Source organism: Geotrypetes seraphini, chromosome 9, assembly GCF_902459505.1.
Source record: "Geotrypetes seraphini chromosome 9, aGeoSer1.1, whole genome shotgun sequence".
NCBI lineage: Eukaryota > Metazoa > Chordata > Amphibia > Gymnophiona > Dermophiidae > Geotrypetes > Geotrypetes seraphini.
The window spans coordinates 31,412,530-31,439,173 of NC_047092.1; the positions used below are offsets into that span (position 1 = coordinate 31,412,530).

At 43.8% G+C, this 26,644-nt stretch overlaps 1 protein-coding gene across 5 annotated transcripts in view; it reads left to right on the plus strand.

Moving 5' to 3' along the window:
- Positions 1–26,644, plus strand: part of TSPAN12 (tetraspanin 12) — a 99,236-nt gene that overhangs the window by 47,026 nt on the left and 25,566 nt on the right. For 4 of the 5 annotated variants that reach the window (XM_033959094.1, XM_033959096.1, XM_033959098.1 and 1 more), the window contains 2 exons: positions 11,525–11,599; positions 23,162–23,269. In XM_033959094.1, coding sequence (XP_033814985.1) covers positions 11,525–11,599; positions 23,162–23,269 — 183 coding nt within the window. The remainder of the gene's footprint in view (positions 1–11,524; positions 11,600–23,161; positions 23,270–26,644) is intronic. The other variant, XM_033959099.1, reaches the window with a different exon arrangement.

Sequence of the window (26,644 nt, forward strand, 5' to 3'; positions counted from 1 at the left end):
GGGGTGAATCGGGCGTCGGGCGGGGTGGGAACTATGTTTAAAAACTTTTGTATACCGCGCTCAGGCATATAACGCGCGAGGGGTATGCGCGGTACGTAAAATCACGTATAACGCGCGCGTTATATCCGCGAAAATACGGTAGTACTGACATTTATTTGCTCTCTGTATAGAGTTTGTCCATCCCTGCCCTTTAGACAGAGAAAGTACCTATATATAAATGTACCTATATATATATATAATCTAATCCTTAGGCTTGTATACCGCATCATCTCCACGTTCGTAGAGCTTGACGCGGTTTACAGTAGGAGAAATAGGAAGGAACTACAACAGAGGGTTAGAGGTAGAAGTGTGAAGAAAATTTAGAGGATTTGGGATGCCAAGATATAAGAGTTTCCTTGATTCCTAAGTTGGAGGGAGACTTACATTTTTTGAGAAAAGCCAGGTTTTCAGATGTTTGCGGAAAACTTGGAGAGAGCTCAAGTTCCGAAGAGGGGAGGTAAGGTTGTTCCAGAGCTCAGTGATTTTGAAGTGAAGGGAGGTCCCTAGCTTTCCTGTGTGGGAAATGCCTTTTAGCGAGGGGAAGGATAGTTTTAATTTGTGGGAGGATCTGATGTTATTAGGGTTTGAGGAATTCCAAGAAAGAGGGATAAATAAATCTATATACCGTATTTGCCGGCGTATAAGACGACTGGGCGTATAAGACGACCCCCCAACTTTTAGTTAAAATATAGAGTTTTGTTATATACTCGCCGTATAAGACTACCCCTTCTTCTGCACACCTTCTCTACCGCCCCGGGTGCAGCACAGCCGGCCAGGTCCCCTTACTTTTGTGGCACTTCCCCGACCGACCGACAACAGCCCCGGTCCGACAAACCTCCCTGCCCTTAACCGCGAATCTAAATTACCTTCTTACAGCTGCTGTAAGAAGGTAATTTAGATTCGCGGCTACAGGGCAGGGAGGATTGTCGGACCCGGGCTGTTATCGGTTGGTTGGGGAAGTGCCACAAAAGTAAGGGAACCTGGCCGGCTGTGCTGCAACCGGGGCGGGGCGGTCGCCCCTCTCTCTTGGTAGCCACTCGAACCGCGAGGCTACTCTCCTTCTCCTTATCTGCCCTGCCTGCAGCACAGAGCCGAACGGAAGTCTTCCCGACGTCAGCGCTGACGTTGGAGGGAGGGAGGGCTTTGTTTAAGCTTTGTTTAAGCCCTCCCTCCCCTCCGACGTCAGCGCTGACGTCGGGAAGACTTCCGTTCGGCTCTGTGCTGCAAGCAGAGAAGGTAGGGAGAAGAAGAGCCGCGTACATCCAGAAGACTGAGCATCCAGCCCCGCAGGAGCCCCGCGACCCTAGGAGGCGTCCCCATGGGATCCCCGCGACCCTAGGGGGCGTCCCCACGGGATCCCCGCGACCCTAGGGGCGTCCCCGTGCAGCTCTCTAATGTAAAGTAAGGGCATGTAAACAGTACCCGGCGTATAAGACGACCCCCGACTTTGGGGAGGTTTTTAAGGTACTGAAAAGTCGTCTTATACGCCGGCAAATACGGTATATAAAATTGGAGGTATGTATGTGTGTATGTATGTGTGTGTGTATGTGCCGCGATCACGCAAAAACGGCTTGACCGATTTGAACGAAACTTGGTATGCAGATCCCTCACTACCTGGGGTGATATGTTCTGGGGGTCTCGCGGCCCACCTGCACACGTGGGCGGAGCTACAAACAGAAAATCAGATTTCACTCATTCATGTCAATGGAAAAAATGTAAAAAGCTGCTAACGCAAAAACGGCTTGCCCGATTTGAATGAAACTTGGTATGCAGATCCCTCACTACCTGGGGTGATATGTTCTGGGGGTCTCGCGGCCCACCTGCACACGTGGGCGGAGCTACAAACAGAAAATCAGATTTCACCCATTCATGTCAATGGAAAAAATGTAAAAAGCTGCCAACGCAAAAACGGCTTGCCCGATTTGAACGAAACTTGGTATGCAGATCCCTCACTACCTGGGGTGATATGTTCTGGGGGTCTCGCGGCCCACCTGCACACGTGGGCGGAGCTACAAACTGAAAAACAGATTTCACCCATTCATGTCAATGGAAAAAATGTAAAAAGCTGCCAACGCAAAAACGGCTTCCCCGATTTGAACGAAACTTGGTATGCAGATCCCTCACTACCTGGGGTGATATGTTCTGGGGGTCTCGCGGCCCACCTGCACACGTGGGTGGAGCTACAAACAGAAAATCAGATTTCACCCATTCATGTCAATGGAAAAAATGTAAAAAGCTGCCAACGCAAAAACGGCTTGCCCGATTTGAACGAAACTTGGTATGCAGATCCCTCACTACCTGGGGTGATATGTTCTGGGGGTCTCGCGGCCCACCTTCACACGTGGGCAGAGCTACAAACAAAAAATCTGATTTCACCCATTCATGTCAATGGAAAAAATGTAAAAAGCTGCCAACGCAAAAACGGCTTGCCCGATTTGTACGAAACTTGGTATGCAGATCCCTCACTACCTGGGGTGATATGTTCTGGGGGTCTCGCGGCCCACCTGCACACGTGGGCGGAGCTACAAACAGAAAATCAGATTTCACCCATTCATGTCAATGGAAAAAATGTAAAAAGCTGCCAACGCAAAAACGGCTTGCCCGATTTGAACGAAACTTGGTATGCAGATCCCTCACTACCTGGGGTGATATGTTCTGGGGGTCTCGCGGCCCACCTGCACACGTGGGCGGAGCTACAAACAGAAAATCAGATTTCACCCATTCATGTCAATGGAAAAAATGTAAAAAGCTGCCAACGCAAAAACGGCTTGCCCGATTTGAACGAAACTTGGTATGCAGATCCCTCACTACCTGGGGTGATATGTTCTGGGGGTCTCGCGGCCCACCTGCACACGTGGGCGGAGCTACAAACTGAAAAACAGATTTCACCCATTCATGTCAATGGAAAAAATGTAAAAAGCTGCCAACGCAAAAACGGCTTCCCCGATTTGAACGAAACTTGGTATGCAGATCCCTCACTACCTGGGGTGATATGTTCTGGGGGTCTCGCGGCCCACCTGCACACGTGGGTGGAGCTACAAACAGAAAATCAGATTTCACCCATTCATGTCAATGGAAAAAATGTAAAAAGCTGCCAACGCAAAAACGGCTTGCCCGATTTGAACGAAACTTGGTATGCAGATCCCTCACTACCTGGGGTGATATGTTCTGGGGGTCTCGCGGCCCACCTTCACACGTGGGCAGAGCTACAAACAAAAAATCTGATTTCACCCATTCATGTCAATGGAAAAAATGTAAAAAGCTGCCAACGCAAAAACGGCTTGCCCGATTTGTACGAAACTTGGTATGCAGATCCCTCACTACCTGGGGTGATATGTTCTGGGGGTCTCGCGGCCCACCTGCACACGTGGGCGGAGCTACAAACAGAAAATCAGATTTCACCCATTCATGTCAATGGAAAAAATGTAAAAAGCTGCCAACGCAAAAACGGCTTGCCCGATTTGAACGAAACTTGGTATGCAGATCCCTCACTACCTGGGGTGATATGTTCTGGGGGTCTCGCGGCCCACCTGCACACGTGGGCGGAGCTACAAACTGAAAAACAGATTTCACCCATTCATGTCAATGGAAAAAATGTAAAAAGCTGCCAACGCAAAAACGGCTTGCCCGATTTGAACGAAACTTGGTATGCAGATCCCTCACTACCTGGGGTGATATGTTCTGGGGGTCTCGCGGCCCACCTGCACACGTGGGCGGAGCTACAAACAGAAAATCAGATTTCACCCATTCATGTCAATGGAAAAAATGTAAAAAGCTGCCAACGCAAAAACGGCTTGCCCGATTTGAACGAAACTTGGTATGCAGATCCCTCACTACCTGGGGTGATATGTTCTGGGGGTCTCGTGGCCCACCTGCACACATGGGCGGAGCTACAAACAAAATCAGATTTCACCCATTCATGTCAATGGAAAAAATGTAAAAAGCTGCCAACGCAAAAACGGCTTGCCCGATTTGAACGAAACTTGCAACACATCTTCCTTTTCAGTTTAAGAGATTGCAAATTCCAGTGAGACTTGCATTCTCTATCACAATCAACAAATCACAGGGACAGACTATTACATACTGTGGAGTGGATTTAAGATCCCCCTGTTTTTCCCATGGACAACTCTATGTTGCTTGCTCAAGGGTGGGTTCACCCAAGAATTTATATGTTCTTGCTCCTGGAGGTGAAACTAAAAATGTTGTTTATAATCAAGTTTTGTGTTAATTGTATTGTATTCATTTTGTCAAATATTTCATATTATAATTTGAATATTGTACTTTTTATAAAGCTGTAAAAAAATAATTTCATTCACCACTATAAAGTATCTTTATTTGAATCCATTTACAGTGTTATTGCTATAATTAAATACCCGTGCAACGCCGGGGCATCAGCTAGTATATATATATATATATATATATATATATATATATATATATATATATATATATATAAAACTTCTTTGATTGTACCACAGAAAACTGATATATCAAGAATTTAATATGTGGCTGGTTAATTTTTATATACAAGAGGGCCCACATGAGTGTCAGGATATGGCAATACTTGAGAGGGAACAGAGGAGAGCGACACGAATGATTAAAGGCATGGAAAACCTTTCATACACTGAAAGGTTGGAGAAACTGGGGAGGAGACATGATAGAGACCAGAAGATCATGAAGGGCATAGAGAGAGTAGAGAGGGACAATTTCTTCAAACTTTCAAAACATAAAAGAACAAGAGGGCATTCGGAAAAATTGGAAGGGGATAGATTCAAAACAAATGCTAGGAAGTTTTTCTTTACCCAGCGTGTGGTGGACACCTGGAATGCGCTTCCAGAGGGCATAATAGGGCAGAGTATGGTACCAGGGTTTAAGAAAGGATTGGACAATTTCCTGCTGAAAAAGGGGATAGAAGGGTATAGATAGAGGATTACTGCACAGGTCCTGGACCTGTTGGGCCGCCGCGTGAGCGGACTGCTGGGCACGATGGACCTCAGGTTTGTCCCAGCGGAGGCATTGCTTATGTGTTTATCCCTAGCAGGCCACACCCAGAAAATTTAACAGATATGCCTTATAATTAGGGTTACCAGATGTCCGTGAAAACCCCAAACATGTCCTCTTTTTCAAGGTCTGTCCGGGTGCCTGGAGGGACTTCTAAAACCCGGCAGTTTGTCTGGGCATTGGGCCTCTGCGCAGGCATGGTCATCGACTCAATGATGTTTAATGCAAACATGCGCGAGTTCCACACATGCATAGCGGCCTGCCAGCCGCAGCCCCAAGCTCGGGAAGGTCCGTGAGGGGGTGAGGCTGGGGGTGTAATGGGGTGGCGTTGGGGGTGTATGGGCAGGAAATGGAATAGGGCAGGGACAGGTGTCCTTTTTTTTTTTTTTAAAGAGGAAATCTGGCAACCCTAGTTATAATTCACTGCCAACAAAACTGAGTGTGATTAGTGAATGAAAATAAATGACAAGAGGGGTCTGTTACTCTGTATTTCTGTCATAATTTTAAAAGTTTGATGAGATCTCTGCCACTGAAAATATTTGAGAAATACAGTATTTAAAATTACCAAAGCTCTGGCTGATGGAATTTGTATGGGCCGATTTCTCTGTATATTTTCCTGGTCTCAAGGGCTGCATAAAATTCAATGGTGGGTTGAGTGTGGCCTGTGGGCCACAGGTTGTCCACCTCTGCCCTAGAGAGTCACAGGGTTGGTGACTTGCCCAGGGACACAAGGATCGACAGTGGGATGCAAAACCAGTTCCTCAGGTTCTTGGCCCACTGTATGAACCCTTAGGCCACTCCTCCATGCCACAATGGTTTTCCCATTCTGGACTCGGGGATGTATGAAGAATGGCTTTTGCTACACAAGCAGCACCTAATAGCCACTGTATGATGTGTTAAGAACTAGCCCATCTGGATATATTGCCATCCTACAAATGTTGCTGAGGGTAAGCTTAAGAAGAGGTAGGGCTACCATATGGCTCCAGAAAAAGGAGGACGGATTGAGACATCCGGCTTTTACTTCCAGTGCTTTCAATAGAAGTAAAGCCCAGATGTCTCTATCTGTTCTCCTTACTTCCATTGTTTTCACAAATAAACCCAGATGTCTCAATCCGTCCTCCTTTTTCTGGAGCCATATGGTAACCCTAAGAAGAAGTGACTTTCTAGCCTTGAGGTTCAGATATGACCATCTAAGCAAGGGCAGGGACAGCAGAGACCTCTCTGGGTACCAGGGAGGGAAGAGATGTGGAGCCTAAACACCTAACTTCTGAATTTAGGACTTAGGTGAGAATCCTAGCTCAGTGCTTTGAATAGTCTCCCTGACCAAAACTTTAAAATGTATGATTTAAGCAAAGCAGCGCAAGCCGGGGTTTCAAAAGAATACAGATGGAAGAAGATTTTATAAGGAAGGGTCCTCTGGGCCCAGATATGTTCCCAGAATGAATGAAATGAGCTCCATGGCACATCAGAGCAGGAGGGAAGATTAACACAGTAAGACTATGCTCGCCTGACTTAATTTATATCCCTGTTACCAAGCGCACAAGACTTCCCGGTTTGGACTCGAGCAGAGAGAAGTTTGCCTTGGAATTTCTTTGGTAGATGGAAAGCTAATCTTCCAACTTCGCTATCAACTTACAAAGAGTTGGCAAGTGAGGCATCTTGTAGATTTCTCTGTGTTTTGTGGGCAAGCACATTTTACACCGCTAAATTACTTGGCGCTTGGATTCAAGACCTTCAAATGCTACAAGAATTGATGACATTTTGAAACCTGTCAAGGAGAAAGGCACTGCAGGTTTAGAAAACATGTTTCCTGCTGCTCCCTTTTTTTGATTTTAGGTTGCTTGGGTTAAAACATAGCCAGTAACAGCTGCTCCATTACCCTGTATAAATATTTGGGTCGGGAGCCTTTTTTTTTTTTTTTTCCTGCCTAAGTATTTCTGTATTGCTAAATGCCTGGTCACAGGGATTTGAAGTATAAACAACTGATGTTCAGTTACTAAGCATTAGAGCTCTGGAGCTTGGCATTAGACAGCACCGAGACTGGAGTTTATCACTTTCTTGCCCGCCTGTCTTTCCTCTGACTTTTGTTTATGTAAATTTGGGGTTCCTAATGGGTGTTGATAATGGGGAAGGGGCACACCAGGTTTGTTAATTGGTTTTAAAACAGCTCGCACAGTGTGTTAACTGTCCATGTTAAATTTCGCAGATGTTGATGTTTATGGAATGGCAATCTGTAGCGCCAGGTTGACAGAATTCCTCGAGAGAGATGGAGTTTAAGGGCTTCACACCAGGAGGTGGGAAAACAGGCATCCGAAATTAGATGTCTTGTCAGAAGCGTAAGATGAAGGAGCCACTGTTTTAAAATGTTTGCAGAGTTTCCCCTCTGGCCTTCTGCTCATAGCTGTCAGAGTTTTGAGAGGGCCTGATGGTGTTCATCCTCCCCGAATCCTATAGTGGACAGCTGGACTACCGAGGTCATTCTAGGCTCTAGACTCTGTTAACCGGTGCAGCGCAAAAACCTATAATTCATTTTGTCATCCTGCTTTCCTGGGATGTAAGTGGCGGCCTTTTATAAATCCCCTCTTTGTCCCTTCTGCCGGATTTAAACATTGGCTGAAAGCGGGGCAGGAGCAGGGACCTCCAGGTCTGTCTGAGCGTAACCCCTCCACACTCTGCAGGCGCACAGTCACCCCTGGATCCGTTCTTGGCTTTTCTCACAGCACTGTTTCTGCTTTTGGCTGCATACTTTGCCGCTCACCCTGGCAACCCAGTGTCCATTCTAGGCTGGGCTGGCCAAAACTTCTGAATGTCCTCTGTTCCAGTCGGCCACAGAGCTGCTCTTAAAGAAGACAGCTTTGTTGCTCCTCTGAGCTGCGGTGGCATAGGCGGGGGACAGTGGCCTGCCATTACATACATATCTCAGGCTAAATACAGTCCATCCACTCTATGCAAAGTTTAATTATAGGAGAGTAACGCATACCCTGGGGTGCTTGAGAGCTGCTGTGACACCAGTTGGAGTAGGAAAACAGTCTGTTTCCTATAGCGGGGTTTTTGTAGCCATTTTAAGTACCTCTCTCATGCTGCATCTGCCGGGGACATCTCAATCAGTATATTTATAGCTTTCAGCATGATTTATAAATGAGAGAAATTCCTCTCAAGCTGTTCCCTCTGTGTCTTTAAATTCATTTCTTTCTATATTTGATTCTTGAATGAATCTGCTTAGTCTCTTGTGGATTCTTTCCCTCATCTTGAAGGCACATCTGTCTTACTCACTGGTTCTTAATTGAGTGTTTGGGACACACTCAGCCAAGCTTTTCAGGATACCCCTAATGATAAATACATGAGACAGATGTGAATACAGAGGAGGTAGTGCATACAAACTTATCTCATGCGTATTCATTGTGGGTATCCCGAAAGCCTGATTGGTTTTGATGTGTTCCGAGGATGAGTTGAGAGCCATTGGTCTTCCGTGCCTTTGCAGGATATTGCATCAATTTTTCCTGAGTAGAATAACGAGAATGATTTATTTAGATATCATCTTGGAGTTTTGTTTCTGTACCTTGGTTTTCTTGTGCGAAAGATGTGTCCTGAGCTGCCCTGTGCCACCCGTCTTCAGTTTGTGTCAGGAGTCTCTGTTTCCCATTGATCTACGTCTTCACGTAAACCACTGAAACATATTGTCAGATGCCATCATTTAAAACTGGAATTTGCTGTGACTTTGGAATGGAGGAGGAGTCTAATAGTGAGAACAGCAGGCTGAGAACTAGGAAATCCACCAAAAACAAAGCCTAAACCCCCAAACTGGTTCTTCTCTTTCTGATGCTGCAGGAGTGTAGTGATTGTTCTAAATAATTGAGATCTTGCAATACAAGTACATATAGTATTTTGTATTAAAGTTTTGGGGTTGTGGAACGAATCATCTGAGTTTCCATTATTTCTTATGGGGAAATTCGCTTTGATATATGAGTGCTTTGGATTACAAGCAAGTTCTGGAACGAATTATGCTCACAAACCAAGGTTTTACTGTATAAAGCGGACAGATATGATGTGAGGGAGTGAAACTACTGTGCATCTGTACGGGGCACATAATTTGTGGGAAAACCCCTGGTGGATTCTGATTGATCACTTTACAAGATCATTTCATAAGATCCCCAATAACTGATCCTATCCACACTGTGCAAGTGTAGCGATATGAGAACCAGGAAAACCAGGGTTTGGGTTCTACTTTTTTCACTGATGTTCCTATCTTAGTGTGCCCTTAATGCAGGTCTGTCCTGTGCATTAAGGCCATTTTTTTTTTTACCAATGGGGTAAAATGGTGATACAGTAAAACCTGGGTTTGCAAGCATAATTTGTTCCGGAAGCATGCTTGTAATCCAAAGCACTCGTATGTCAAAGCAAATTCCCCCCTAGGAAATAATGGAAACAAAGATAATTTGTTCCACAACCCAAAAACTTTAATACAAAATACTATATGTACTTGTATTGCAAGACCTCGCTCGTATAGAACAGTCACTACACTCCTGCAGCGTCAGAGAGAAAAGAACCATCGGCTCATTTGTGAAGTGTGTATACTGTATGTACTTGTATTGCAAGACATTGCTTGTATATCAAGTTAAAATTTAATAAAATGTTTTGCTTGTCTTGCAAACCAAGTTACTTGCAATCCAAGGTTTTATTGTATTTCCTTTTTTTGTATTGATGGCTATGTACTAATTTTGTTATTAGCACATAGCTATAAAAACAGTTTAGCTTGTGAGCCCTTACCAGCACTGGCATATCATATGTTCATCAGTTAGTGTGTGGCAGTATAGCTGTGCTAATTGGTACAGAATATGCCCATTCTCCACCCCCAATGCAAAATAATAAATTTTATTTTTTAGTGCATGGGCACCGTGGTACATCCCGAAATTACTACAGGATGCCTCTGTATGCCATATTTTTTGTTGTGGTAAGCACACATTGGTGCTTACCCCAGCTTTGTGAAAGGACCCCTTAATTTGTAAGCTCTCTTGAAGGCTTTTTTACTAAAGCAGCAGCAAAAGTGGCCTTAGCTGTGCCCCTTATGTGGGTCTTTCCTGTGCGCTAAGGCCACTTTGGCCACAAACAGAAAATGGCTGATTTTTCCCCATTTTTCTGAATTAATGGCCACGTGCTAATTTTGCCATTAGCATGCAGCTGTTAAAAAGTACTTACTATGTGAGCCCCTCCTGCCACCCATTTTGCAGGCGGTAAGGGCTCCTATGCTAATCAATTAGTGCGTGGCCACTGATTAGCGCTTGTCATGTCCACTCGCTACCCCTTAACATGCCTCCTTCCAAGAAAAGTAAAAATATTTTTTTAGTGCACGGTGTGCTTGTACAAATTGGTCATTTTACCGTAGGATGCTAGCGCATGACCTGCAGTAAACCTTTTTAATGTGTGCTAGGCGTACAGAAGCTCCTACTTAAGCTTAGTAAAAGCACCTCCTGGGCAGGAATCTACCAACTATTCCCCTTTTTTACTAAGGGCTCCTTTTACGAAGGCGTGTTAGGGCCTTAACGTGCGGAATAGCGCGTGCTAAAATGCCGCCCGCCCTAGCCGCTACTGCCTCCTCTTGAGCAGGTGGTGGTTTTTCGGCTAGCGCACACTATAGCGTGCGCTAAAAACGCTAGCGCACCTTCGTAAAAGGAGCCCTAAGGTGCGCTAGCTGATTTAGCGTGCACTAAATTCTAACACATCCATAGAATATAATGGACGTGTTAGCATTTAGCGTGCTTTAAATCGGCTAGCGCCCCTTAGTAAAAGGACCCCTATATTACATAACATAACATAGAATTAACTAATTTTTTTAAGAGTTCATTTGTGATATAGGTTAATCTTTTGTAAACCACATAGATCTTTACGGTTATGCGGTCTATAACTATGTTACTATGTTATAGACCGCATAACCGTAAAGATCTATGCGGTTTACAAAAGATTAACCTATATCACAAATGAACTCTTAAAAAAATTAGTTATTTGAATGTACTGTATAACTAGCCCTGACTGCTGACCTTGGCAGAAGGGAGTTCCGAATGACTTCAGAGGAGGTCTTCAGCTGGTGGAGCTTGGGGATCCTTGCCAGTTTAGATATCTTTATGTTAAAGGGGAGGTATAGAGGAAATATCATGTTTACCCAGAATTGGCTGTCTGCTACGCCACTGGTTTAAACCTACCCCTTCCGTGTCTCTGAGTTGTCATTATTTAAAATGAAGAGCTTTTGGCCAGGCATCAAGGTGCCCAGACAAGAGCTCTCTGTGTTGTGTAGCAGCCTGGGCAATTTAAAAACAAAACATCGACTCAGTTAACTTCGGAAAGCGAAGTGGATGAATGCTTTTGACTATTGACTTTAGCTTCTTTCCAGCTTCAGAGGTCACACATGCCTGTTGTTCTTCCCTAATTGTCTTGTTGTGTGAGGGTGAACCTTCCTGTCTGAACGAGGTTATCCTGTGTCTCTCCGCAGTACTTCGGGAGTTTGCTGGTGATTTTTTGTGTGGAGCTGTCCTGCGGCGTCTGGACTTATGAGCAGGAAATTACAGTAAGTGAGAAAAAGGAAACCAGAATGCTGAGTGAAAAAGATCCTGACACAGGTTGTGTTTTGCTTTTGGCAGGGCCTAAGGTCAAAGTTCTGTTATTTTGGGTAATGCCTCTTTTTTTCAGCTTATGGAATGCTGCATCCGCATTATTTCAGCCTATTGTTTGGGAATCGCCCATACAAGAACACAGATCGCTGAAGTTTCTGGTGTCTTCCTGTCCACGGAAATTGCTGTCGCACATTGGGCTAGATGCACTAAAGTCAGTCGGTAATACTGCATCGCTGTTGGCCGATTCTCTGGCCTATTGTGGACACTGGGTGTTAGCCTATAGGCATATACATTAGGGAGGCCTCTCACAAGGGATAGGCAAGAAGAACAAATGCCCTAGGCACAAACCTTGTGGCATAGGAGGATGCCACACTGCCCTCTTCAGTCAGTCTGTATATGTGCCAGCCTGCAAGCATATGGATTTTAGATTTAACTAGCTGATGGCCCGGCGTTGCACGGGTATTTAATTATAGCAATAACACTGTAAATGGATTCAAATAAAGATACTTTATAGTGGTGAATGAAATTATTTTTTTACAGCTTTATAAAAAGTACAATATTCAAATTATAATGTGAAATATTTGACAAAATGAATACAATACAACTAACACAAAACTTGATTATAAACAACATTTTTAGTTTCACCTCCAGGAGTAAGAACATATAAATTCTTGGGTGAACCCACCCTTGAGCAAGCAACATAGAGTTGTCCATGGGAAAAACAGGGGGATCTTAAATTCACTCCACAGTATGTAATAGTCTGTCCCTGTGATTTGTTGATTGTGATAGAGAATGCAAGTCTCAGTGGAATTTGCAATCTCTTAAACTGAAAAGGAAGATCTGTTGGAATAAGTGGCATCCAAAAGTTCCAGTATTGATTTAAACAACTCAATATGTGGAAACTCAGGTTGAAAAGAAACTCCATGCAGTTGTTTCCCGGTTCAGAATGGAACCTGTGTTCCTAGTTCAGCATATGTGAGTGCTCATGTAATGTAATAACATTATGAACTGGGGTGCATGAAGGAAACAGTTACAAACACAGTTAGAACATACAAACTCTATATGTATGGTGTCCGTGGTAGAATAGAAACGATGTCCTTAGTGGTTATAGTGTCATAGAAAGTGTTTTATAGTTGGAATTATGGTGAGAATGGCAGCTTTTTACATCCTTTCCATTTACATGAATGGATGAAATCTGATTTTCTGTTTGTATCTCCGCCAACGTGTGCAGGTGGGCAGCGAGACCCCCAGAACATATCACCCCAGGTAGTGAGGGATCTGCATACCAAGTTGCGTTCAAATCGGTCAATCCGTTTTTGAATTACTGAGAGAATGGCAGCTTTTTACATTTTTTCCATTGACATGAATGGGTGAAATCTGATGTTCTGTTTGTAGCTCCGCCCACGTGTGCAGGTGGGCCGCGAGACCCCCAGAACATATCACCCCAGTTAGTTGGAATTACTGTGAGAATGGCAGCTTTTTACATTTTTTCCATTGACATGAATGGGAGAAATCTGATTTTCTGTTTGTAGCTCCGCCCACGTGTGCAGGTGGGCCGCGAGACCCCCAGAACATATCACCCCAGGTAGTGAGGGATCTGCATACCAAATTTCGTTCAAATCGGTCAAGCCGATTTTGAATTACTGTGAGAATGGCAGCTTTTTACATTTGTTCCATTGACATGAATGGGTGAAATCTGATGTTATGTTTGTAGCTCCGCCCACGTGTGCTGGTGGGCCGCGAGACCCCCAGAACATATCACCCCAGGTAGTGAGGGATCTGCATACCAAGTTTCGTTCAAATCGGTTAAGCCGTTTTTGCGTGATCGCGGCACATACATACATACACACATACATACCTCCGATTTTATATATATATATATAGATTATTCAGGACCCAATATTCAAAGGATTCATGCTTCTAACCTTGAGAGTTACACTCCTAAATTGGCCTATTTGAAAATTTCCTAGGCTCTTTATACCTGGAAAGCCAATGCTGGAGCCCAGGTATAGCCTGGTTTTGAATTTCCAGGGTTAATGCAACGGTGGCCAGCAAAATTATGATTGCCACCGGCTAAATAATAGGCCCCTGGTATTTTTGCAGTGCTGACACCAAATGAGTTTCTGGCAGCAGCAGCAGTTGAAATGATACCGCAGATGGTTGCCTGAAAACTTGTCCTCTGCCCCTCTGATTCTTGAGCAGTTGTGCCAGTGAAAAATAAGCAGCCACAAGGCATCTTTGAGCCCGGGGATTGCCAGACCACACTAGGATGTTGCATTGTCAAACAGAGCACATGGGAATAAGGTTTTGGCATGTAGACATGGCTTTGCTTCCAGAAGATAAACAGTGCTAAGTATGTAGAGAAAATCTTATGACTAATATCTTCCATCTACAATAGAGGAAGATTAATGCTTAAGGATAAGGTTAAAATCCCTTCGTACACCCACTTTCTTGGACAGGCTGATTATTCCTTTCAGTTCCATTAGAATGTTAAGATCAAATACCCCAAATCTATTACATATTCCCTCAAGTCAGCCATCTCTTTTATGACACTACCCGTAAACGTATTTTTTCAGTAAGTGCGCCTGAACCCTGGAATTCTTTACCCACCCACTTAAGAGAAGAGAAAAACGTTGATAAATTTAAAACGACCTTAAAAACCTTTATGTTTATGGGCCTTCCGTTTGATCAATTCAATGACTTTCCACAACTTAAAAGATAATTAAGGAAGAGCATAGCTTCCTTTCCCTCTTGTATGACCCTCTCTCCTCTTTTCTATAAATGATTGTAGTTCCACCCTCCTTCTCTTATGTTCCAGTTTGTCTAATAATTACCCCACGTTAATAGTATGTTGTTAATTTTGAGTGGTATTTTTGTTAGTTTTATGTTTATTAAAAACTTTCTATACCGCATAACAGCCTAAAAAAAGGATCCAGGCGGTGTACAAAATATAATACATAGTCATCCTTATAATTCCTTATATAAAAAAGACTCTACCTTCAATTCAAACAGTTGTAGTGATGATTTATAACCAATAGCAATCCCTCCCCCTCTCCTATATATATAAAAATTGAACGAAGAGATAAGCTCAAAATCTGAAGAGAATGCTTGATAAGCTTCTTCCTCTGGTTTTATCCATGTTTCAGTAAAACAAACAATCTCCACCTCTTTATTTACTACCAAATCTAAAATAGCCATGGTTTTATTCTCTACCGATCTATAATTTAATGTCATGTACATATCAAATTTTTAATAAACTTGAAGAGAAACTTAGGAGCCAAAAAAGGATTGTATGTATGCAACTGAGGTAGAGACACTAACATACCTGAAACCATTTCTATCCATAGGACTCCTCTTCTTCCCCACATCCCCAATTCACTGAACCAACGAAAGTAACTGGGGGAGGGGAGAAAGGGGGCAAGTCTACTCTTGGTGTCTTGATGTAGGCACCACAATGGAGCCAATTCTGTAACTGCACTTAGGCCCAACTGAGCTGTTATGGAATACTAGGGCAAAGCTAGGTTGGCAAACCCACTTACAACTGATAGGATTTTATAAGAAGACAGAGTCTCGCAAACTTTCTGGCTGGTGACACATTAAATCCAGTGCCCCGGCCGAAAGGCACCCGGAAGTTCGTTGATGTCCGCGTATGCGCGGAGGCCCATTTGGCTGCGACCCGTTTCGATGGAGGGATCCGGGAGGTGCAGGAGAGGAGGAGAGACACCGGCCTGGAGGAGAGCCATCTGCGCCAGCTGACTTCTACAAGACATGCCGCTCTCCTCCTTGCCAGTGTGTTGCGGCACGCCTGAAATCTCAGGAGGCACACTGGTGTGCCCTGCCACAGAATTTGTGATACACTGCTATAAGAGATAGTATTCTATAAGATCGCCTACTCATTCTCTGACTACCTGTGTGCCCACCTTGCAGTTATGTGCATATAGGCCCTGATTCTATAAACAGTGCCCAATCATAGTGTCAATCATAAGCTATGCACCGTTTATAGAACTGCACCATCTAAAGTTGTCTCAGGCACTAGTAGGTATTAGGCACGCTCTTTATGCCAGGGTTTTCTTGGCCTAAATAAGAACATAAGCAGTGCCCCTGCTGGGTCAGACCAGAGATCCATCACGCCCAGCAGTCCGTTCACGTGGTGCCCCATCAGGTTCAGGACCTGTATAGCAGGGGTCTCAAAGTCCCTCCTTGAGGGCCGCAATCCAGTCGGGTTTTCAGGATTTCCCCCAATGAATATGCATGAGATCAATGTGTATGCACTGCTTTCAATGCATATTCATTGGGGAAATCCTGAAAACCCGACTGGATTTCGGCCCTCAAGGAGGGACTTTGAGATCCCTGCTGTATAGTAACCCTCTATCTATACCCTTCTATTCCCTTTTCCTTCAGGAAATTGTCTAATCCCTTCTTGAACCCCAATACCGTACTCTGTCCTATCACACCCTCTGGAAGCGCATTCCAGGTATCCACCACCCTCTGGGTGAAGAAGAACTTCCTAGCATTGGTTCTGAATCTGTCCCATCTTAATTTTTCCGAATGCCCTCTCGTTCTTGTAGTTTTCGAAAGTTTGAAGAACCTGTCCCTCTCCACTTTCTCTATGCCCTTCATGATCTTGTAAGTCTCTATCATGTCCCCTCTAAGTCTCTGCTTTTCCAGGGAAAAGAGTCCCAGTGCACCTAAGTCAAAACACCCCCATGATCCGCCCACAATCTGCTCCTAACCATACCTTGGAGTAGACCAAGTTAGGTTCCTACCATCTAATTGTGATTTAATTGCGATTTTCAATTAACGGTGCCGATTGAGGCTTATTAAATAATTAACCCTCCCTCTTACAAAACCGCATCGGAGCAGCGCAGAGCAGCGCGCTGGCCGGCGCAAAAAACTGCTTTTGTAAAATGGGGGGGTAAGTTAGGTGCCTAGATCGGCTAAGCACACTGACTTGGGCACCTAACTTTAGGTATTTTTTTTAATAGAATCAGGGCCATCCTGTATAGAATGGCGCCTAGCCAATTATTGGTGCTACTGACATATGTAAGGGCCGGCGTTCTGTAAACTACGTACACACTTGCACCTGGATTCTATATATGGTGCCCAGATTTGCGCACCCAAGATGCGCATGCAAATTATTGAGTAATGGGTCCGTAATCCTCAATAATTGTGCGTTGTCAACCAATTATTCATGCTGATTAGCACTCATTAAAATTTTTGCACGAATCTGGCTGCATGCCGTTCCGTAAGGGATGGCGCCTTAAATCTGCTAGCACGTGACTCAAAAGGGGGCGTTCCAAAGAGCTGTGTGTGTAGTTATAGAATATGGCCTTAGCATGCCTAAGTTGGGTGCCAGCATTTGTGCCAGGCTTTCAGCAGGCGTAAATGCTGGCGCTTAAAGTGAGTTGCAGGAATTGGCGCCTATCTTTGTCTTGAATCGCGCCTATGAAAGTGCTTTAAGGCGCCTAATGCCACTTTGGCGCTAGTAGGTACCTCTGGAAGAGTGATTCCAGCACCTTTTCTTTAGGCGCCGGTGGGCGCTTTAAATTTAAGTTATTTGCCGCTTCAAATGGCGTTTCCCTGTTAACTTAGGCACTGGTAAGGCACCTACCGTTTGTAAAATTTCCCCCTTTGTACTTCATTCCTCACAGGAGTTCGCAGTTTGGTGCCACAAGAGAAGAAATATTTGATAAGAAAAACAAAATTTTTTTTCCAAAAAGAAGAAAACTTTTTCCTTTTCCTTAGACCACAATAATAGAGAGAAATTAAAAATGAATAATAGAGAGAAATTAAAAATGAATAGAACATAGGAAATATTTCCAAGAAAAGGCAATAGACTGACAAATAGAGCTTAAAAAAAGTCAATCTTTAGATCAATGGTGTCAAATGTCGGTCCTCGAGGGCCACAATCCAGTCGGGTTTTCAGGATTTCCCCAATGAATATGCATGCAATCTATTTGCATGCACTGCTTTAATTGTATGCTAATAGTTCTCATGCATATTCATTGGGGAAATCCTGAAAACCCGACTGGATTGTGGCCCTTGAGGACCGACATTTGACACCCCTGCTTTAGATGGTTCCTTAACTCCAGAGATCTTCATTTCCAAAAGGTCTTCTGATGTTATGGTTCTAAGGAAATTTTTGTTTTTCTTCTAATGTATCTATCTGTGATAGTTCAGCATTGTTGAACATGAAGGCTAACCCTAAATAATGTGGAAACGGATGCCATGCATTTGACATGAAATGTAAACTAGGCACTATATTTAAGTGAGTTTAGAATGAAGAAATATAAAACACCTAAAGTTTCAGCAGGGAGATATGGTCTCACTGCTTTACCACCTTCATTCAAAAAGTTCATTCAATATTTATTTAATGTTCCTCAGCGGGCCACCACACACTCAAGCATTCTCATTGTGTATGGCTTTATGCTCCCCTTCCTCATTGGAACATGATATTATTTCAATATTATACTCGTTTTACTATTTTCTATATAAATAATAAAGTTACTTAGCTTTTAGCTTTAGATTTAAAGCAAGACGCTGTGCAGGGGAGTTAGTGTGAAAACACCGACATGTTTCGCCCGTGTTAATACAAGGGGCTTTTTCAAGGTTCCAACTCCCTGTATAATATAAAGTCAAGATGTAAATAGGCTAGTCACCCTTCCCAACTTCTTACATTCTTATTTATCAAGTATAATTAAGTTAAATCTTACAAACATTCATACCTCTCACAAAGATTCGACCGCCATAGCGTCCAAACGAAATGGCAGGCCGACGTTATGTCACATGATTTAAAGACTCAGTCCCCTCCCATCTCATGACGTCGGGGGACGGAGTATCTCTGAATTGATTCTACTATGGTACACTGAAATCCTGGAAAACCTAGAGGAGCCTTAAGATTCAAGGGTATTATAAAAGGGATGCCCATTCAAGCTCGTTGTTAAGTCCATATGGAGTCACTGAGTTTAAGCGGTAAATCCACCGCTGTTCCATCATATTTAACCTCTGTTCCCAATCCCCTTTAAGTTCCTCGGTTCCTAAATGATCAATAACTCTCCATTTTAGTTGGTGGGTCCCATGTTTACTATCAATACAATGTTGGACTATCGGGGCTTGTATAGCAAGGGTAGTAATCCGTGATTTATGTTCGTTGAGACGAACATTAATCGCTCTCTTAGTACGTCCTACATAAATTAAATTGCAGGGACATACGATAATATAGACAACCCGAGGGGTTCTACAGTTGGTATTGGTCTTAGATTTAATTACATACCCCGATTGTGGATCAGTCCATTGGGGACCCTCCAAGGTCGTGTTGCACCATTGGCACTGTCGGCATTTTTCATGGCCCCTAATCGTGGTGGGGTCTAATATCATCTTATCAGGTTTTAAAAGTGCCTGCCCGATGGTCTTACCCCGGCGATGTGAGAACAGGGGAGGTTCTACTAAACATTGGTGTAAACTCAGTGTATGCCAAAATTGTTTGATCAGGGATATTAATACTCCTGATGCGCTGGAATAGGGTAAAACACAAACAAGTAGATCTTCCTCCTTAGTAGCTGTTTTTTCTAATAATAAAAGGTCTCTCTGAGCATATCTGGCTCTCAGATATGCTTGCCTCAGGGATCTTTTCGGGTAACCCCTTGCTAGAAATCGCAACTCCAAATCTTTAGCCACTTTTTTAAACTCAGCCAGAGTAGAACAAACTCTACGGATTCTTAAATACTGGCTGATAGGCAAGTTGTATCTCAGATGGTATGGATGGTGGCTGTTGAAGTGGAGTAGTGTATTTCTTGCTACAGCTTTTCTGTATAAAGTGGTGTGTATTCCTAACTCGTCCATTGCCACTTTATATATGGGGAAGTTTGAATCCGAATTTGTGTATCCTTCGATGTTCTTCCAATCTATTCAAAGTTGGACAAGATTCTTGGACGACATTTTTATAGTATGGGATGGGACAGAACAAGATTTGAAGAAGTTTTGTACGTGGATAAACACCTTGAACCCACATCTACAATTTGTGGCCCATTATAGTAAAACTGAGATTGAATTTCTCGATATTTTGATCAAAAAGGACGAGTTAGGAATACACACCACTTTATACAGAAAAGCTGTAGCAAGAAATACACTACTCCACTTCAACAGCCACCATCCATACCATCTGAGATACAACTTGCCTATCAGCCAGTATTTAAGAATCCGTAGAGTTTGTTCTACTCTGGCTGAGTTTAAAAAAGTGGCTAAAGATTTGGAGTTGCGATTTCTAGCAAGGGGTTACCCGAAAAGATCCCTGAGGCAAGCATATCTGAGAGTCAGATATGCTCAGAGAGACCTTTTATTATTAGAAAAAACAGCTACTAAGGAGGAAGATCTACTTGTTTGTGTTTTACCCTATTCCAGCGCATCAGGAGTATTAATATCCCTGATCAAACAATTTTGGCATACACTGAGTTTACACCAATGTTTAGTAGAACCTCCCCTGTTCTCACATCGCCGGGGTAAGACCATCGGGCAGGCACTTTTAAAACCTGATAAGATGATATTAGACCCCACCACGATTAGGGGCCATGAAAAATGCCGACAGTGCCAATGGTGCAACACGACCTTGGAGGGTCCCCAATGGACTGATCCACAATCGGGGTATGTAATTAAATCTAAGACCAATACCAACTGTAGAACCCCTCGGGTTGTCTATATTATCGTATGTCCCTGCAATTTAATTTATGTAGGACGTACTAAGAGAGCGATTAATGTTCGTCTCAACGAACATAAATCACGGATTACTACCCTTGCTATACAAGCCCCGATAGTCCAACATTGTATTGATAGTAAACATGGGACCCACCAACTAAAATGGAGAGTTATTGATCATTTAGGAACCGAGGAACTTAAAGGGGATTGGGAACAGAGGTTAAATATGATGGAACAGCGGTGGATTTACCGCTTAAACTCAGTGACTCCATATGGACTTAACAACGAGCTTGAATGGGCATCCCTTTTATAATACCCTTGAATCTTAAGGCTCCTCTAGGTTTTCCAGGATTTCAGTGTACCATAGTAGAATCAATTCAGAGATACTCCGTCCCCCGACGTCATGAGATGGGAGGGGACTGAGTCTTTAAATCATGTGACATAACGTCGGCCTGCCATTTCGTTTGGACGCTATGGCGGTCGAATCTTTGTGAGAGGTATGAATGTTTGTAAGATTTAACTTAATTATACTTGATAAATAAGAATGTAAGAAGTTGGGAAGGGTGACTAGCCTATTTACATCTTGACTTTATATTATACAGGGAGTTGGAACCTTGAAAAAGCCCCTTGTATTAACACGGGCGAAACATGTCGGTGTTTTCACACTAACTCCCCTGCACAGCGTCTTGCTTTAAATCTAAAGCTAAAAGCTAAGTAACTTTATTATTTATATAGAAAATAGTAAAACGAGTATAATATTGAAATAATATCATGTTCCAATGAGGAAGGGGAGCATAAAGCCATACACAATGAGAATGCTTGAGTGTGTGGTGGCCCGCTGAGGAACATTAAATAAATATTGAATGAACTTTTTGAATGAAGGTGGTAAAGCAGTGAGACCATATCTCCCTGCTGAAACTTTAGATGCATTTGACATGTGCAGGGGTTACCGTAAGTTGTGGAATAGCCTGGTTGGTCAAATCCGAAAATGTAGAGATAAGATCTCATTTTGGAAAATGCTGAAAACGCAATTATTTGTAGATGCATTTCTTTGAGAAATTGATTTTGTGTAAGGATTGAATCTGTTTGTTTTGTTCTAACCTTGTTCTGAATTTTATAATATTTTATATATGTAACTTATTTGTAAACTGTTTTGGAATAAAGCGGTATATACATTTTAAAAATAAACAAATAAGTTTGATGCTTGTGAATAATGTTGAAATTTATAAATAAATAAAAAGAAATATTTGATAAGCAAAATCAATATAGATCTTATAGAAGGTGCAAAAGGAAACATGGGAAGGGCTGGCTGTAACATATAGGAAAATGTGCATAACATGTGCTCAGTAAAAGTGCTGGGTGAGAAGGTCCTTGAAAATGCATTTGGTTTTACGGTTATGTTGATAGATTAATGTCATTGTGTCTTGGGAAAAAAAATACGCAGGTGTGCGCAAACATATTTTCTCTTTAACCGAGACCTCAGGGCTGACCTGAGACATTCAGCAGAATTTCATTCTCATGAAACAGCAATATGAAGGCTTCCTCCTGCACCCAAGGCTGGGCTTAAACATACTGCAGCCCACCAGCAGGCTGCATCTCTTTCAGTTTTAAGCAGGCTTAGGGGTCCCTTGTAGCATGGGGGCCCAGGGCAATTGCGAGCCCTGCGTATACTCCTGTCACTTGCTTCTTGCACGTTGCTTTCCCTTGAAACTGGTAAGATCCAGTCCAAAAACAAAACCAGCATAAAAATATATAAATTATTTTATTACAGCAAACACCGACAATTCTCAATTGTCAGTGTTAATTGCAATCTTAAATAATAAAATGCTAAGCGCGCATACGCACTTGCGCCACGTGTTCCCTGATCCCTTTTCTGTCGGGGTGTGCGGCACGAGTGCGCATGTGCGCTTATTACCTCACAACAACCTCCCTGCTCTCCACCTAGCGCTGCTTTCAAAGGGTCCGGTAAAGGTCGGAGAAGGCGGCGATCGTGAGAGGAGCCGCCGGAGCGTTAAACTGGTCGGGGCTTGGCCTGTTCGGTCCGTGCAGGCTCCTCTCTCGCGTGGCGGCTGCGGGTAGCTCTTGGCTGCTTCCTCCGCCGGTTCCCCGGGACTGGTTATTCTTTCCACAACAGTTGACCCACCAGTTGTGTTTCGCTGGGATGGTAGTGAAAGGCAATCTAGAACTGGGCCTTCATAGTATCACCACTGATTGGATAATACCAACCCCTCAACAACGGGTCTCCAGCCCCATCCAGCTACCGCTACTGGGAAGCAAGTTAACCTGCCAACCAACACACACAAACACACACAGAAAACAAACAAACACACATACAGCAGGCAAAGAGACAAACACCAAAACAAAAACAGACAGAGAAACCACAGGGAAGTGTGGGGGGGTGGGGTAGGGGAGGAAAATGCAGCAGCACAGGGAAATGGAGGGGGAAGGAATGCTGATGTAGCTACTGCACAGGGAAGTGGAGGGGGGAGAGAAATGCTGCTGCATAGGGGGCAGGGAGAGAGACAGATAGTGGGAGGGAGGGAGACAGAAAGAAAAGAAGAAGGAGACAGGGGCAGGGAGAGAGACAGAAAGAAAGACAGTGGCAGAAAGAGACAGAAAGAAAGAAAGACAGACAAATATATATTCTAGCACCCGTTAATGTAACGGGCTTAAAGATTAGTAGTTATATATTTTTATGCTGCTCTTCTGGTTTTGTTTTTGGACTGGATCTTACAGATTTTGCAGATCGCTTGCCTATGTGTTTTCCTGGGACTTTCTTTGAAACTATTCAGTAATATTAATTTTGTACTCTGTGTCATTCTCAGGTTCCAGTTCAGTGGTCAGATATGGTCAGCTTAAAAGCCAGGATGCCGAACTATGGGTTACCTAGATACCAGTGGTTAACTCATGCATGGAATTTCTTTCAAAGAGAGGTAGGAGGGCCGTCCACTCGTGGTGCAATAATTATGCCAGTGTTGCTTGCTAATGTGTGGGTTGCCAGAACGACTGCTCTCGTTTTTCAACAAGGGGTAATGGCTAGGGTTACCAGACATCCGGATTTTCCCGTTTGAGGACATGTCTGGGGTCCGGATGGCTTTTCAAAACCCGGCACTTTGTCCCGGGATTTGAAAAGCTTTCCTCCACATCGCGTCGGGCAGGAGTGCATCCGCGCATGCGTGGATGTCCTCCTGCCTGACAAGCGCAGGGGGCAGAGCTGGGGCAGGAATGGGTGGAACTGGGTGTGTCTGGGGGACAGGTCTAAACGTCCAGATTTTCCAAACGGAAAATCTGGTAATCCTAGTAATGCCTAATCTAGCAAAGGTGTCTAAAATGCACTGTGGTGTGATACAAACTTTTCTGGAAAACACAAAAGTACAGGAAAAGATTTGCTTTTCACTACAAATACATTATTTCAGCCCTACAGAGATGTGCGGCTGCTGGATAACTTTAATTCTTTCCTTTTCGATTCTTGAATTGAGTTCTTAATTGATGTGAAATATATATTGTAAACCACTTGGATCCTTTTTTGGCTGTTATGCGGTACAGTACTCCCCCGATTTTCACGGGGGTTCCGTTCCAGGAACCCCCGCAAATGTTGAAAAACAGCAAATACGATTTTTAGCGGGGGAGACAGGAGAGGGCAGCCAAAGTTGTAGGTAGAAAGGTTCCAACTAGCTGCAGACATGACTGTGAGCGGCTGGACTTCCATCAATATAAAATCTAAGTTGCCTTTGTTACAAATGGTGGTTAAAAATAAAACATATATCTGTTCTCAGTTTGAGAGAGAATCCATATCAAAATACTCCTGAACACATGAAAAATCCTACAAACTGTGACCTTTTTAAGGTAGATAAAACTGTAAAGGTAAACGTAAGCTTAAATAAATGGTTCATAGACAACGGCGCGAAAGACAAAGGCGCGCCCGGACAATTGAGCGCAGTGTGGAGGCGCGCGCCGCTCTAAATTACTGTTTTTAGGGCTCCGACGGGGGGGCAGGGGGGCGGGAACCCCCCCCACTTTACTTAATAGATATCGCACCGGTGTTATGGGGGGTTTGGGGGGTTGTAACCCTCCACATTTTACTGTAAACTTAACTTTTTCCCTAAAAACAGGGAAAAAGTGAAGTTTTCATTAAAATGTGGGGGGGTTACAACTCCCCAAACCCCCCACAATGCGGTGCGATGTCTATTAAGTAAAGTGGGGGGGGGTTTCCCGCCCCCACGCCCCCCCGTCGGAGCCCTAAAAACAGTAATTTAGAGCGGCGTGCGCCTCCGCGCTGCGCTCAATTGTCTGGGTGCGCATTTGTCCCGGCGCGCTTGTGACCTGACACCTAAATAAATGGTTCCCAAACTTTCTTGGTTCAGGGCACCCTTAGCGTGTCAACAATTTTTTCCTGTTGCCCCTAAGTCAAAAGTTCCCTCCCCCATGGACTCCCTCTCCTTCCCTTCCTTCTCTCCCTCCCTTCCCCCCAATCTGGTATCTCTGCCCGTGTGAATGCCTACCTTCCAACTGCACACCATCACATGTAGGAGCCCTTTTACTATGCAGCACTAAAAAAAAAACCAAAATAGCTTGCGGGTCTTTCCCACATACTAAGGCCACTTTAGTGTTGACGGGAAATGGCCAAATTTTCTATTTTTGGCAATTATAGCCATGTGCTAATTTTCCAATTAGTGCAAGGCCATTAGCATATGAGCAGGTGCCAAAAATCTATTTTGTAGGTGGTAAGGGCTCATTCGCAAACTATGTACTAATTAGCACGTGACAATGTAGCTACGCTAACTGATCAGCACAGAACAAGCTTGCATTCCATCTTCAGATCTGCCCCAGCACTAGGAAAAATAAAATCAATTTTTTTTTTCTTTAATACGTATGAATTGTTCCACGGGGCACTCTTAGTAAACGGTCTCCTTACGCACCGTGTAATAGAATAGTTTGTAGCAGAAATATTGGCATTTACACGTGACTATCGGCCAATATTTTGATCATTTAAGGGCATCTCTGGTTCCCACTTTATGGAACAACCTGCCTAGTTTCATAGTTTATTAAAATTTTGATTAAACGCTTATTACATTCGAAGCATTGTACAATAAAGATGCTATAAATATAGATGGGGGAATGAACAACAGATAAGACAAAATCTTTATACAACAGACAAACTTGATTGGGAAAGGGCATTGTAAACAAGAGGAAAAGAGGGAGAACTACAGTTTGCAAGAAAAGAAAACGCAAAAGGATAAAAACAATGGGATATGAAAAGGTAGGGATTGGTTTCAGGAATAAAAGAAAGGATAACTCAATCATTGGCATCTTTAAAAAGAAAATATTTTAAACTACTCTTGAATTTATACTAGTTTTGTTCTGCTCTAATATATAATAACTAGTCTTTAAGCCCGTTACATTAACGGGTGCTAGAACATATGTGTATGTGTCTGTCTTTATTTCTTTCTCTCTCTCTCCTTAGCCGCTTTCTTTCTTTCTGCCTTTCTTTTTCCTTGGCTGTCCATCACCACCCCTTGCCTGCTCCCCCTGTCCATTTTCCCTTCCTTTTACCTCCCCTGTGTCCATCACCACCCCTTCACTGCTCTTATGCAGCAGCAGCCCTTCTCTCTTTGTTTTACCTTCCCCCTGTCCAGCAGCACCTCTTTCCTTCTCCCCCTGTCCAACATTAGTCCTCTGTTCCTTTTTCTTCACCCCCCCTATCCATCAGCATCTCTTTCCTTCTCCCCCTGTCCAGCAGTAGGCATCCCTTCCTTTTTTATCCCCCCTCCTCCTTCTTATCCCTATGATATGCCCCTGATCAGAGGTTCCCGACAGCCGCCCAGTTGCACCCATTGGAAAAGTTCCCACTGCCGCATCCCGCACCCCTCCTGACACGGCTCCCGCTGTCCTTTCTGTCTGTCTGTCCCTGGCCCCCTTTGTCTGTCTGTCTTTCTGTGTATCTCCCTGCCCCTGTGTCTTTCTTATTTTCTTTCTGTCTCCCTTCCTCTCTCTGTCTGTCTGTCCAAAGCAGCATTCCCTCCCCCTCCATTTCCCTCCCCCCCCAACCAGTTCCCTGTGCAGCAGCATTAGCGTTTCCTCTACCCCCCCCTTTCCCTTCCCGCGGTCCGGACTACAAACGTGGTGATTCCAGCAGCGCTTGCATCAGTCTCCACACGCTGCTTCGGGTCCTTCTACTGCCCTGATTTACTCTGGCACGTCCCTGATGACATCATCAGAGACGCGGCAGAGCAAATCAGGGCAGTAGAAGGGCCCGAAGCAGTGTGTGAAGACTGATGCACACGCTGCTGGAATCGCCATTCGGGCCC